Source organism: Phragmites australis, chromosome 24 (genome assembly GCF_958298935.1).
Source record: "Phragmites australis chromosome 24, lpPhrAust1.1, whole genome shotgun sequence".
NCBI lineage: Eukaryota > Viridiplantae > Streptophyta > Magnoliopsida > Poales > Poaceae > Phragmites > Phragmites australis.
In genome coordinates, this window is record NC_084944.1 from 1,223,990 (window position 1) to 1,239,756 (window position 15,767).

At 47.2% G+C, this 15,767-nt stretch overlaps 1 protein-coding gene across 1 annotated transcript; it reads right to left on the bottom strand.

The window, feature by feature from the left end:
• Positions 1 to 5,006: 5,006 nt before the first annotated feature.
• LOC133907920 (phosphatidylglycerophosphate phosphatase PTPMT2-like) lies at positions 5,007 to 15,356 on the bottom strand. Its single transcript, XM_062350042.1, has 6 exons — positions 14,874 to 15,356; positions 14,410 to 14,532; positions 13,559 to 13,652; positions 7,583 to 7,665; positions 7,403 to 7,492; positions 5,007 to 5,592 (listed from the first exon to the last, which is right to left on the bottom strand). The coding sequence occupies exons 1-6, from the start codon at positions 15,141 to 15,143 to the stop codon at positions 5,182 to 5,184; spliced, it is 1,071 nt and encodes a 356-aa protein (XP_062206026.1). The 5' UTR covers positions 15,144 to 15,356; the 3' UTR covers positions 5,007 to 5,181.
• Positions 15,357 to 15,767: the final 411 nt, after the last annotated feature.

Here is a 15,767-nt window from a genome sequence, read left to right on the forward strand (position 1 = left end):
ACACTTACAAAAAAATTTAGAATTTTTAGAGCAATAGAGGACCACAGTTTTGTATCAATAACATGGGAGTAAAAATATTATTGTGAACAGTGATTTTGACGAAATACTGTTCAGAGGGCTGTGTTAGCCCCCGCACTACCACGGTAGACTTCTTACCGCCCTCTTAGAGAACAGTAAGGGCCTAACCACCTCATAAGAGGATGGTAGGTGTCGGAGGGTGAACTCCTCAAGCGGGGATCCGGAGGGACCCTTTGAGATTCGACCGGGGGATGATTCTGAATCCGCTTTGCGGTGAAATAAATAGGCGTAAATGAGATGAAGGTGGAATGGAATGATCGGATGCAGGAAGTAGTAAATGCTTAGGGAATTTTTAGACAGGTTCGGGTCGCACTGAACGTAACACTCTACTCCTGTGTGTATGCTATAAATGCTTTGAGAATGTCTCTCTAAGTATCTGCTGAGTTACAAGAATATTTGTCTAGTCTAGAGCTACGTGCTCCTTGTTCTTGGGCTGATCTATGCTTCGATGCTTGTCACCGGTTGTCCAGGGTTCGATCTCTTTCTCCGGGGAGCCTGCCCAGCTTATAAACCCGCCGGAGCGGTGACGTGCCCAGAGAGGGTGGCGCGAGTTCCAAGACGCTATAAATGAAAAGCAACCATCATGGGCTGCTGCGCGAGGTGACGGGGAGGGTTGAAAATGCGCCCCGGTCCGGTCTTGTTCGTCATCATACCGTTCTTCAATGGGCGCCGCGGGGAGGGCCCACCGGGCAGCCACCGAGCAGCCCGGCGTGCCCGCCCGATCAGAGCAAGCTTGACACAGCAGGGCGGCAGGCGGGGCGCCTTAGGCTTCGCGATGTTATCCCGAGGCATGCCGGATGTCGCGCGATAGGACCTGTGCATTAAATGTCCCCACGCCTCCCTGCCAGGTCGTGGCAGGAACTGACAGCAAGCGTGAGGGGGAACAGTTGGAAGTGACAGGCCACGCGCCCTCTTAAATGCAGCATCGGGCCTCTCCCCAGCTGACACCTCATCGCTCGACCTCTGTGGGGGCCACTAGCGAAGGATTTCTCAGGCCCTCGGGGAACCGAGTGCTCGGGGGCCACTGTTCGCCGTCCCGAGCACTCTATCCCGGATATGCCCTTTCTTGGTCCTCGAGGAACCGAGTTCTCGGGGGGCCACTGTTCACGGCCCCGAGCACTTTCTCCTGGAACTGGCTGTTCAGGTCCTCGGAGAACCGAGTGCTCGGGGGCCACTGTTCATGGTCCCAGACACTCTCTCTCGGAACTGACTTCCCTTGGGTCCTCGAGTGACTCGGGTACTCGGGGGCCACTGTTCACAGCCCCGAGCACCCTCTTCCTAGTACTTGGCTTTTCTTGTCGTCGCGGGACTTGAGTGCTTTGGGCTACTGTTTGCAGCCCCGAGAACTCTCTTCCCGGCACTTGGTCTTCTCGGGTCATCGGGGAACTCGGGTACTCGGGGACCGCTGTTCATAGCCCCGAGCACTCTCTCCCGGGACTTGGTCTTCTCGTACCTCGGGGAGATAACACCCGCGGGAGGGCGCCACGTGGTACTTTGCTGTTCTGACCTCGGGACTTGGGGACCCCTGATTCCTGTGTCACCGACAGTATGCGTCTATTCTTACAATTCTCTCCATCATGAATCTATTTATTTAAATATTAATGTTAGAAAATATATAAAAAAAACTCCATTGCTAATGGAGCAATGCTAGATAAGTTGTTGCTCTTTAAGGTAAGAGCTGTGACTTGGCTCAGGCTTATTCTGAGCGGTCCATGGCACGATATTTTAGCACGGTACGAAGAACTATTAGGTCGTGCTAGCTCGCGACAAAATCTCACGTCGGACCAGGCCTGGATGTGTGGCCCATCGGGTGGTGTAGCACGAGGAACGGGTCGTTCCTGGGCTGGCCTGACATGTAAATTGGACAGTTGTGACGTTGTTCTTTTGCTACGGCCCGACCCATACCCCTGGCGAAGCCCGGCCCACTCCCCAACTCTCTCTCTCTCTCTCTCTCTCTCTCTCTCTGATAGCCCAGACCCGCCTGTCATCCCCTTCCCTCCGGTCCTCCCGTGCTACCCACGACTCCAACTCTGCGCTCGCGCCCACGATCCCGCAACCGTCCCGCGCTCCCTCAAGCTTATAAATGCCGTGCTCCCGGCTCCACCATCCCCACTCAACCCCGTTGCGCAGAGCCACCATGTTGCTGCTCAGAGCTCCGCCGTCGCTGACCGCCATGCCCAGGCCCTCCCCGTTGCGTCTGAGGATGTTGTCGACACCGTAGGAGCACGGGAAGTCTTCTCCGTCGCTCCTCAACACCGTTCCGCCACTACACGGCCATCTCCACCGAGCTCCGGTAAGCACTGCCACTCCTCTTCGTTGCTAGCTTGCCCCGTAGCGTCCCGACGCCCACTAACCTGCCCTTCGACACTGCATGACTCCCAAGGAGCCTCCTCGGTCCTTGGTTTTGCCTCCTCGTCACCGTATTGCCTTCCCATCAAGCGCTGATCATCATCGCCGCCATCTCACCGTCACCAGCCATCTCCGAGCCATTTTCGGCTGTCGTGCAGCCTCGGTGAGACTCCCTATCGCCCTGTCTCTATTTTGCGCCACTTCCCATCGCGTTTGGTAGGCCATAGCTTCTTATCGTGCGTCACCGGCGATGTTCCGACCATGTCCAAGGCGGCACTGCCGTTTCCCACTGTCATCAGCCACCCGTTTTCCCCAACCGCTCTCGGCCGAGCGATCGTAGATGGACGGCCATGATTAGAAGCCTGGATACCCCTTCATGAGTCACTAGGAAGCCGCCACATGTCACATAATCCCAGTCAACACTCATAGTGTAGACTCTGTAGAGTATAAAACTGATCGATCAGTCGTGCTCACGGTCAAGAGCGAGCTTGGACTTCTTCATGAATAGTGGAGATCGTAGATGGTTAGTTTTGGGCATTCGGGTGGTGGTACCTCACTGAGTTGGTAGCCGGATATGGGATATCTGGTGAGTCTAGTAGTCGGATGGAATCCGATGAGTTATTTTTTAATGTTGGTGTCATCACACATAGTAAATATAATTGTTAAGTTATTTTGAGTCCTAGATTATGATGACATAGATGCATTAAACTTGAGTTAAGCCTTTCTTGCCTTAAGCCTTTATGTTGTGTTTTTCCACACTTGCTGAGTACTCCATGTACTCACGCTTACCTTCTCCCAACCTCTTGATGCTGCTCAGAAAATAAAAACTTCGAGGACATCCCAGGAGGAAGTTTTCGACATGAAGACCAGGTTCTAGGATGATGCTCCCCCGGACAACGCATGTGGATGGATGGAAAATCCGCTACCACTGAAAGTTATCTTAGTATTTTCTTTAAGACCTATGGGTCCTTTTGTATTGAATCTTATCGTTATGTAATGACATTGTTATGTTATCACTTATGAAGTCACCGTATGTATAAAACTTGATCATATCATATATGTGGAATGTATCTGTTTGTTCTTTTGAAATCGGGTGTGACAACAGCCCACCAAGTTCAAGCAGTAATAACAGCACAAGAACATTGATTTTGGAAATATAAGTGTAACAAGCCCAGCTCACGAAGACATCAATACATCACACATGATATGTTCGTCCTCAAGATCGACTCTTAGACAGAGGCTCTGCTTGTCTTATTGTTATCGCAGAGGCCATCAATTGCTAGCACCTCTCTGTAGTTTATTCCGTTAGCAATTCCTCCACCACCACTACGCCGAGATCCACCTTGCACCTGTGATGACTCAATCTTGAGAGGAAGGGGACCGCACAAATCTAACGAGGATAATCAAATAGATTAGTGAACCGGGATGAGATTCAGAAGAATACGATGAGAAGGAAACAACAGACATGAAAGCGGACAGCCATCCCATCAGTGTTGCCGCCTATACTCGACGTCCTTACTCTACTCCGTCACAGCCATGCCGCTCCAATTTGCGGCCACCGTGTCAACTGCCTCTGATTTGCATAACCAACTCGCAGATCGTCGCTGCTCCGTCCAGCTGAGCACATGTAGAACAGCAACAAACAGTGCCAGGTCGGCATAGCATGACGGCAACCCGCCGTGCTTGGGCCTCGCGGGAGATGAGGTGTGCCAGCACGACACATCACGATGTGCTGACCGTGCAACGTGGCCCGAGCCACGACACGTGCCATGTCGGGCCAGGCCGGCACGGCCCAAGTCCCACCTCTGGTCCAAGCACACCGGCATCTTCAATCTAGAGCAGTAAGTCTATTTCCAACACCTATAATTTATTTGCTTTCCATTTGCATCGTCGGGGTTGAGAAATGTCCCCCTGTGTCTAAGGGCGGGTGCCTGATTCTTCGTCTGTCAAATTGAACGGTTCATGCATTTGGCAAGCGACCCAAGATAGAGATCGACTAAAGAAACAATGAAATATATTGGTAATTCATTCTCTTCAAATATATACTCCCTCCGTCCTAAAAATATAAAACATATTAGAATTTAGAAAAGTCTTTAAAATTATACTTTAACTATTAATTTGTTTTACAATATATTATCATTTTCTACAAAATCAATATCATATTAAAAATCTATGAAATACAAATCTATTGATATAACTTTTGTACATTAAAACATACATATAGTTTAACTAATTATTAGTTAAAATTTACAAAGTTTTATTTTTTTGAATACTAATATGTCAGTCAACTGGTTCGTCAAGAGAATCCCAAGATCCTATCGAACATATGATCAACGCCTTCTATATATACTCAGTATTTCATGATTTATGAAAAATCGACAAGTACTAACTCAAAGATGTATAACCAACCGTAAAGCCACATAAAGCATGCGTATGTTGAAATTGACCACAGGCACAAAGCATGTCCTGCTACGAACTCGAAATCAAATAACAATGATAGTGAAGTTCACCAAAGATTGCCCATCTTCAAAGACTTCGGAGGCCGACATTGATAAGAGCAATGTGCAGAAGTTGCACAATTAGTCAGCAAGTTGGAACGCCTTTCATTTACCTATGTGCACATAAATGTCAACTTATTACATGATATATATACAGCTGCACTTTTTGGTTGCAGCGGACACGAGTTACATATTGCATATTCTCCTCTTTAATATTTACAAATATTAACCAAAATACAGAACAGAACTCAAAAGATCATGGATTAACCACCACACTTTGCAGTAACGAGGGATGACCGGTTGCATGCTGCTCTGCCTCACGAGAGCAACTCTCTCTGCCAACATTCTCAGGTACCTCCTTATTGCTAGCGCGACAACGAAACCATAAATACGAGAACCCTGCAAGAGCTGCCTTGCTGGCAAACTGAACCCGATACACTAAGCTTATCTCCCACAACCCATTACCCACACTAACTGCCAATGCATCCGCATTATACTCTTCCAGGTCTGACTCTGAAACCACAACGAATGTGTTGTCATCAAAGGTAAACAGATTGCGAGTGGCAAGGAACAGTTGTGGCTTCATGACAGTATTGCCCGGGCAACTAACTGGGCAATTCAACCTCTCGGTTTTCTTCACTCTAAGCTGGTAGAATTCTTGCACAGCCTACAAAATAAGATAAGACAAATCAAAATTAGCAGTGGTGAGTGTTGTGGTAAATCACCAGCAGATCACAAACTAAAAATAAATATCACAAAACTACACTTCTTTTGGTTTAACTATCACAAAACTACATTTCCCCCCTCCTATTTCATAAAATCACACTTTGCATCGTTTTATCACAAAACTACACTTCTTTTAGTTTAATATTTTTCTCATCTTATTTCACAAAACCACACTTGCTTTGCATCACTTTATTACAAAACTACACTCTTGTTACTGTGAACAGATTTGACAAGATGGGTTCACGCATCATACTTGCAGGCTTTAGCCCTCATCGTTTACTGATATGACCGACCATGTCATGTCACAATTGCTTGCCAAGTTAGCAGATCTTACATGACATTTAAGCTCATTCTCTTGGAATCTATAGATCTGGCGCGAGTTGAATTCCTCGGCGCAAAAAATAAACGTTGGTGGGGATTGGCGTGACACCATTTAGCCGCCCAAATGGCACTGGTGCCGTGTCATACTTACATGATACCATTTGGACGGCTAAGTGGCAACGCTAACCCCCACTAGCGTCAATTTTTCACACCCAAGAATTCATCTCGTGCCAAATCAGTATCTCCCAAGAGAAGGAGCCCAAAAGCCACGTAGGATCTGCTAAGCAAGCAATTGTAACATGGCGTAGTCGGCCACGTTAGCAAACGGTGAGGGGTGAAGCTGGTAAGTATGACACGTGAGTCCATCTTGTCAGATCTGTTCACAGTAACAGAAATGTAGTTTTATGATAAAATGATGCAAAATAAGTATGGTTTTATAAAATAGGAGGGAAAAAAATATAGTTTTGTGATAGGTAACAACCAAAAGAAGTGTAGTTTTGTGATAAAGTGATGCAAAACAAGTGTGATTTTGTGAAATAAGAGGGGGGAAATGTAGTTTTGTGATAGTTAAACCAAAAGAAGTGTACTTTTGTGATATTCACTTCAAACTAAATGCCCTTTCAACCTCATCCACTAGTAACTATTTGTTTCAATTGGTCGTATTCAAACAAGACTGGAAGCATAGCAGTTCAAGGTCCTAAAAAGAAAAGAGCCCCCATGGCCAAGAGTACTAATCTAACTTCCAAGGTCCATGTACATATAATCAATATTTCAGAAGAGTATATTTCAGGTTGTCCAATAATAAGGCCTCATAAACCATTGAAAATACCCAGATCACATGTTTTGGGATCATGTATTGAGCAAACAAAAAAGGCAAAAAAATGATAGATCAATCATCTAAGCTGCTAAACAAAGACGGATATAACTATTTTTGTAATTCCACAAGAAAATTGCCAAGACCACAGTGATCTCAAATACTTTTATCAACTCTTGTCTCACGAGAGAAAAAAAAGGTGGCTGAAAGTTCTAGTGACTATTGAACATAGATAGTGAAGTAAAACCTTGAGGAGAACCTCATCTACAAAGAAAAAAAACACCAAACATCTTAAAGCAATCTTGAGTATGTTGCACCAAACAAACACAAAGGACAGCTGAACAACCAATCAACTTTTGAACATGAATATAGTAGCAAAACATAATGGAGCTCTTTGCCTGCTAGATTCCAAGAAACAACTGAAACATGACCTAAATTAGCATGCAATATCAAGAGAAAAAACTCATAACAAAAAATGAGCTCAACTGATACCTGATAGGTCCTTTTTTTATTTTTGAATAGTTAACAGCCATCTCTTCTATGTTTACAATATTCAGAAAAGACAACAATGGCATAATTGTGTCTGCAAGCATGAGAAAAAATTGCAATAACTTACTTGCCACTGTGCAGAAGCTAATAATACCCTAGGCCGATGCAAACGGACATGCTCATAAGCTTCGGAAGGACTCATATTTTTATATTGCACCTAAAATAACAGTCACAACATCGGTCAGATTATGACAACAAGTAAATGACAATTTTTAGTATGAACAAATACCGTTTGACTTTGACATACCAAGTAGCAAAGAACAACTGTAGTGCTACGTCCACGTCCAGCTTTGCAGTGAACATAAGTCAATTTCCCACATAAAGCATTCCCTTCAAGCATCAAAATTTTTAGAAACACCAAAATTAAAGCCATGCACCAAATCGGTAATATTGGAAGGTAAATTTTATTGACGCCTTCTATGGAAGAACTTATCAACACAGGAAACGGCAACATGACAGTCCTTAAGGGTTATAATTAGGAGGTTAAAATCTGTTGAGTTGTGTTTAACTCAGTTAAGATTAGGAGTTGTGTTTGATTAGGATTTAGAGTCATGTATGGTTAGGATTCAGATGTGTTACGGAATCTGTTAGTCGGATATATTGGGGAATCTGTTAGACCATAGTTCCTAGGCTATAAAAGAGTTACGGATGTAATCAAGAAGCAAGCAATAAGATTCTACTTCAGTTAACAGGCGTGTTCAGAGCTTCGTTGCGTCGCTAGCTGGAGAAGAGCTACGCCGGACGCACGAGGGCGAGCACGAGAGACTATGTTATCCCTTTTGCAACCATCCTGGTGCTTATTCTCCCCTCTGGCCTTTGCTAGATCGGTCCACGCATCCTGCCCGTACCAATTTGGTATCAGAGACACTCGCCTCCCTCTTCATAGCCGACGACGATGATTCTGAGAATTCCGCGCAAGACGTCAACTCCAAGCTTGATCTCATCTTGGAGCAAATCAGTACCATCAACAAGCGGATGGATAGCCACGATGTGCAGATCGCATGCACAAAGAAGTTTCAAGAGGACAGCGGGTTGGGTCCTCGTGCTGAAGCTCCAACGACCGTCCTCCCATGGGATTGCGCACCTAGGCATTCCGACGGCGGCGGACCAAGATTGTGAGCGACGTGCGGCTCCTCGCTACTACAAGCTTAATTTTCCCACGTATGATGGAGAAGATCCTCTTCCTTGGCTTAAACGATGCGAGCAGTTTTTCCAAGGCCAGGGAACCCTCGCCAAAGAACAGGTTTGGCTCGCTACCTATCACATGACGGAAGTCACACATCAGTGGCATTATCACTTCGAGCGATCGCAAGGCATCCTTACGTGATCGCGTTTATCCGACTTCGTCAACATGCGCTTCGGGCCACCGATCCGAAGCAACCCGTTGGGGGAGCTGGTGTAGCTCCAGCAGACGGGGATAGTAGAGGAGCATCAACGCTAATTCCTAGATCTTTTCGTGTGCGCCAATCCATTGTCAGCATCCCAGGAGGTGCAGTTGTTCACGATCGAGCTGCTCAAGCGTTTACACACTGACATCGAGATGCAAAAACCCGCATCGCTTCAAACGGCCATGAGCTTGGTTCGGGCATATGAACAACGCTTGGAGGATCAACCAGAGGCCACTGTGACCGCACACAGACCTGCGACTAAGCTGATAGCACCGCCGCACGTCATGCCGTCTACTCCGGCTCCCTTCTCGGTCAAGCCTTATGTTTTCCTGGCACCCGTCCCAGCTGCCAAGGGGTTACCAGCACCTCCTATAGGCGACACCTCCAAGTCTCGCTTCCGACGCCTTTCGCCGGAAGAGATGAACAAACGCTATGCAAAAGGGCTCTGCTTCAATTGCCCAGATAAATTCACCCCCACCCATCGATGTTCTGCCAGGGGTTTGTATTGGATGGAGGTCAGTCACTAACGATGACGAGCGGTCGCCAGAGGAAGATGCTAAAGAGATTCAGATTCCCATGCTTCCTCTCACAGGCATCTGCATGAACAAGACAATGCATCTACTAGTTACAATTAACAGAGAATCTCTCGTTGCGCTGATTGACTCTGGCTCGACTCATAATTTTGTCGTCACAGATGTCGCGCAGCGCCTGGGGATTTGCATGTCCCCACTCCAAACCCTCACAATCACGGTGGCCAATGGAGATCGGGTGTCCTGCACAGGCCGACACTACAAGCTTCACATTGCAATCCACAATGTGACCTTCAACATCAACGTTTACTCCATCCGCGTTCAGGGCTATGATGTCGTGCTCGATGTCCATTGGCTGCGTCGCCTCAGCCCAATTGTACGGAATTTTGACAATTTCACCATGTCCTGGTGGCAGGATAGGCACATCACACGGCGAGGTCTGACCGCAACATCCTCGGACACGGCGTCCCTACGCCTCATTGTGCCTGACCTTATGGCGGCTCTCCTGCTCGAGTAGGACATCGTCTTCCAGGAGCCCCGCGGGGTGCCACCATATCGACATCACGCCCATCATATTCGCCTCATCCTAAGAACAACGTCAGTCGTAGTGCACCCTTATCGTTACCCCCAACTACTGGAAGACGAGATCGAGCGGCAATGCGACGACATGTTACAGCAAGGCATTATACAAGATAGCACCTCCGAGTTCTCTGCATCGATACTCCTGGTCAAGAAACATGACGAATTCTGGCGCTTCTGTGTGCATTATCGAGCTCTCAACGACAAGACTGTGAAGGACAAATTCCTGATACCGGTCGTCGACGAACTACATGACGAACTAAAGGGATCACGTTACTTCTCCAAGCTTGACCTTCGCGGCGGTTTCCATCAGGTCTTGATGCATCCTCCAGACGTCAAGAAGACGGCGTTCCGCACACACCACAACCCCTTTGAGTTCCTCGTCATGTCGTTTGGCTTAACCAACGTGCTGACAACCTTCTAAGCACTTATGAACGCTGTTCTCAAGCCCTACCTTCGCCGTTTTCTGCTTGTTTTCTTCAATGACATACTTATTTATAGCGCGACGTGAACCGACCACCTGCGTCATGTCCGTGCGGTTCTCCAGCTCCTATTGCACTAGAGGTTGTTTCTCAAGCGTTCCAAGTGTGCATTCGGCGAAGAATCTTTAGCCTACTTGGGTCACATTATCTCCGGCCAAGGGGTGGTGATGGATCCAGCTAAAATCGTTGGGGTCAAGGATTGGCCAGTTCCAAAGACAGTACGCACCCTCCGGAGATTCCTCGGATTGACAGGTTACTATCGAAAGTTTATCAAAGATTATGATGTCATCGCGGATCCCCTCACCAAGCTGCTCAAGGAGTCCTTTGTATGGGGGTTGGCAACTTCATCAGCTTTCGAATCACTAAAGACCGCCATCAATGCCGAGCCGATTCTTCAACTCCCGAATTTCAGCGCCCAGTTCGTAGTCGACTGCGATGCGTCGGGTTCGGGATTCGGCGTTGTCCTACACCAAGGAGATCGGCCCCTGGCCTTTTTTAGCCGACCGGTGGCACCACAACACGCCAAGCTTGCAGTTTATGAACGTGAGCTGATTGGGTTGGTCAAGGCAGTTCGTCACTGGAGGCCATATTTGTGGGGGGCGCTCGTTCACCATCCGCACCGACCATTATAGGCTGAAGTTCCTATTGGATCGGCACAACCATCCCTCAACACCAATGGGCGAGCAAACTCTTCGGCTACGCATTCCGTGTGGAATATTGGTCGGGCCGACAAAACAATGTTGCTAATGCACTTTCTCAGCGCGATGAAGACAACGGTTCTCTTCTGGCCATCTCCATGCCATTTTTTCCTTGCTTGGATCGGCTTCGTCAGGAGGTGGCGTCACATTCCGAACTTGTTAGCCATATCGCTGCAATTTAGCAAGGCGAGGGCTCGGCCAGCTGGACAGTAGCTGATGGCCTTCTTCTTTTTCGCGGCAAAGTATTCATTCCAACCGATTCCCCGGTTTGGCACAATCTATTGTTGGACGCTCATACGATGGGCCATGAGGGTACTCAGAAGACGTTACATCGCCTCCAGGCTCACTTCTTTGCACCACGTATGCGTAAATTGGTTCATAATTTTGTGCGCTACTACGCAGTGTGCCAGCAGAACAAGACTGAACATCTACACCGATCGGGCTTCTCCAACCTCTGTCCATCCCCTCTTAGGTTTGTGCTGATATTTCAATTGACTTCATCGAAGCTCTACCCAAGGTAGGTGGCAAGTCGATGATTCTTACCGTGGTGGATCGTTTCTCCAAATAAGCACACTTCATCGCCCACGACCATCCATACTCTACCAATTCGGTGGCCCACACATTCTATGACAACATTGTTCGCCTCCATGGACTACCCTCTTCGATTGTCAGCGATCGGGACCCAATCTTTACTAGTACTTTATGGGGTGAGCTCTTCCATCTCACCAGTGTCAAGCTTCACATAATCGGCCTTCCACCCGCAGACGGACGGTCAAACCGAGGTGACGAATCGCGTGATCGCCATGTATCTTCGCTGTTTGACCGACGATCGTCCCAGGCAGTGGGTCCGTTGGTTGAGTTCTGCTACAACTCCTCCTATCAGATGATTGGGTATGAGTTCCTGTCGTTTATTGGTGTGACCCTCCGCCACTGCGCTGCTACTAGGTAGGCGCCACACACGTCGCTGCCATCGACCAATAGCTCTAGGAGAGGGATGAGTTCCTGGCAGATGTGGCCAACTATCTCGAGCAGGCCCAGTCTGGTATGAAGCACCGCTATGATGGCCAACACCGTGATGTGGAGTTCCTATCAGATGATTGGGTATGGCTTCACTTGTAGCATCGTCCTGTGAAGTCCTTGGGAATTTCCTGCTCTGCTAAGTTAGCGCCTAGGTTCTATGGACCTTATCAGGTCATTGAGCGTATTGGCTCGATGGCGTACCATCTCCGGTTTCCAGCTCGTGTGTGCTTTCATGATGTGTTTTGTGGTCTTCTTGAAGAAATTTTCATGGTACACCACCGACCAGTCTTCCTCCTTTACCGGATATTACCATGGAAAGATTGTTCCGACTCCTGCTGCTATTCTACGCTCTCGTATGAACCGTGGTACTTGGGAGGTGTTGATCCGTTGGAAAGATTTGATGGCATCCGATAAGACTTGGGTTCCTCATTCCGTTTTCCAACAGCAGTTTCATGGGTTCCAGCTCGAGGACGAGCTATCTTTCGAGGCCGGAGGAAACGTTGCGGACGCCTTCTATGGAAGAACTTATCAACGCATGAAACAGCAACAGGACAGTCCTTAAGGGTTATAATTAGGAGGTTAAAATCTGGTAAGGAGTTGTGTTCAATTCAGTTAAGATTAGGAGTTGTGTTTGATTAGGATTTGGAGTCATGTATGGTTAGGATTCGGATGTGTTAGGGAGTATGTTAGTCGGATATGTTGGGGAGTCTGTTAGGCCCTAGTTCCTAGGCTATAAAAGAATTACGGATGTAATCAAGAAGCAAGCAATAAGATTCTACTTCGGTTAACAGGCATGTTCAGAGCTTCATTGCGTCATTGGCTGGAGAAGAGCTCCACCGAGCACACAAGGGCGAGCACGAGAGACTACGCTATCACCTCCACAACCATCTTGGTGCTTACTCTCCCCTCCGGCCTTTGCTAGTTCGGTCCAGGTGTCCTACCCGTACCAGTAAAGAAAAGGAGAGTATTATTATGGACACGATGAACTTGTATTGATGTCATTTTCCATTAATAGAAACGCAGTTCTGTTTACCACTATATCTTCAAGAGGCAAATTATAGGATACAGAGGAGTGGGGAGAGGCCACTAAAACATAGAGAATTAATTGATGCAAAGAACAAACTAAGTGTACCAAGTAGCATCATATTTATTGTCAACCAAACTACAATAAGAATCATCATTAGCATGCATCTACCATAAGTAAATTGATGCAACGCTACAATAGCTGTTAAAAATATTGCAATTCATGAAACATACACTCCCTCTGTTCTGTTATATTACGAAGGGAAAAAACAGAAGATGGTCACATGCCCATATTAATTAGTGTCTATTGCTACCTCAGAAATTTTGTTTGTCTCCTACACCACCCGCCTTTCGTTAGCATGTACAGCATAGGATACGAGCAACTTAGCAAACAAGTGTGAGTTTTCATATCCCTAATGTTGAGCTCAGTTCAGCAATCCAGTAATAAACTGTGACCTCATATTCTGTAACCTTCAGGAGATGTATCTTGAGTAGATTCTTACTGTGGATGAAGTCAGCAGCTTGGCAAAGGTTCACAAAGGAAGGCGCATAAAGGTAATCTCTTGTTGGTAGCACCAGGTTGTCGATTCCATGAGCCTAAAATCGGATACCATTTTACTTAGATGTTGCTTCATACAATAGCAAAGGTAATGACTGCATAGAGCACTACGAACATATATCTATATATATATAGCGCAACCCAAACCAATCCATAATCCTTATTCTGAGAGTTCTTAATAGATGCGTAAATACACCTCCTACCACATCTAAAGCATGCATCAAATGTGCATTGACGCATGTCAAAAGAAGTCACTATTCAGAATGGTAAAAAGGAGCATAGCACAGCAGCTCCTTAATACCAATTTTGCAACGTTGCTGCACTAGCTCTTCTGTTGCCATAATCGCTGCACTAGGTTCACCGTGTCTAGTTCCCCACAACTAGTGGTGGCTCTTCAACCCAACTTAATTACCTCAAGGCCAATCTACCTAATAAACCACAATTCATTATTCCATCAGGCAAAAGACATTCACTCATGAATGATTCAAGCATTTGCTCGAAATTAAGATCCAAACAGCACTGGAGTTAAAGGGTCGTTATGTGTTTACTGCACAGTTGCCCTAGATACCGCCTATCCTTCTAATGTGCCCTCCCGCCTTCTCAAATCATTCGAACAAGCACATCTCATTCAATCTGGCCAACGCACGAATTATGGATTAGACAGCTGAACTACTATAAAGTTTGGTTTACAACTACACTACGTGCCATCAGAGTGCAGACCACCCAACAACCAAAATGCCACCGTCATGCAGGCAATAAGAAATTCACAAACAAAGGCTGCATTTGATCAGTCACCTCGTATAGCGATTTGGGAACAAGCCTCTCGTATGACTCGTTCAGTGTAACCACACCGCAAACTCCGAGCTCCTTCAGCCGTAGAACATCGCTGGGGAATGGAACAGCGCCCAGCAGAACATGCTGATTCAAAAAAACAAAACAAAAAATCGCAAGCAATTAGTACAGAACAACCTCAAATTCTAAACAAATTTGAAGCGCCCCAGAATCAGCAAATCTAGACAAAATTACATGACCATGTGTTCCCAGAACCAAAGCATCAAACTCAAAACAAAACCCAGACCCAGCAGAAAAATTCCCACGCCATCACCAGAAGGCACATTATAGAAAAAACCACATAGACAGCAAAAAATAAACTCAAAATCCCACATCAATCAACAACTAGATCGGACAAGCCGACCAACCATCGCAACCAATCACCCACAACAAAATCGACCAGAAAAGGGAAACAAATTTTTCCCCACCTCGTCGACCTGATCCCACCAGTGGAAGTGCGCCTCGAGCCGGTTCCTCACGACGTTGTAACAAAGCGTCGGGTAGAACAGCATACGCGCGCCGACGCCCACCGCTGCGCGCTTCGCATCGCCGGCCACCCGCATCACAACCCCAACGTCACCCTCAACCACCGCGGCGCCGCCATCCTCGCGACAACGCAGCTGCGGCAGCTCCTCCTCCCTGCCGTCTCCCCTACCTCCTCCTCCACCCGAATCGCCCGGAAGCTCCTCGATTCGCATCGCTCCCCGATCAACTCAACCCGATCCGATCGGGACCCCGAAAAATCGCCCAAAAAAGAAAAACACTCGAAGCCGATCGATTTGGGGAAAGCGAGTTGCTATAATTGGGGGTTGGAATCCGATCTGAGGCGTTGAGTGGAATTGAATTGGATTCGCGATTCGGCAACCGGGGGTAATCAAGATCGGAAGCCTCTCTCTCCACTTTCCTCGTGCCTACGCTCTCTCTCCACTTTCCTCGTGCCTACGCCTCCTCCCCTCCCCTCCCACCTCACCTCTCCGAAGAAGTCGAAACTGCCCGAGCCTAGCAGCAACCCGCACGTCACCTTATGATTCGGCGGCGTGCCACCGGACCACTGACAGGTGGGTCCGCACGTTGCCATTTTGCGTAGGTACCTCCGTTACCCGGTACTAAAGCTGTGTTTGTTTGCTACTTCTGAAATTGCTTCTGCTACTTGCAGAAGTCAGAAGCTAAAAATCAGAATAAATAAGTTTTTGGAGAAGTGATTTCTGGAGAAGCTAGAAGTCTGTTTCTGAGAAAAATGAACTAAAGCTGAGAAGCTCGCTGAGATGTGCTTCTCTGAGAAGCTATGTGCTGAGAAGCCAAAAATTTATTATAGAAGCCAA

What these genes read in the sequence shown, in the direction of transcription:
- LOC133907920 (XM_062350042.1), bottom strand. Translation starts at nt 15,143, where the DNA reads ATGCGAATCGAGGAGCTTCCGGGCGATTCGGGTGGAGGAGGAGGTAGG. An exon ending in GGTGGGATCAGGTCGACGAG is followed by an intron (nt 14,533 to 14,873) that starts GTGGGGAAAAAT and finishes TTTTTGAATCAG; the next exon opens with CATGTTCTGCTGGGCGCTGT. An exon ending in TAGCTTCTGCACAGTGGCAA is followed by an intron (nt 5,593 to 7,402) that starts GTAAGTTATTGC and finishes CTTATTTTGTAG; the next exon opens with GCTGTGCAAGAATTCTACCA.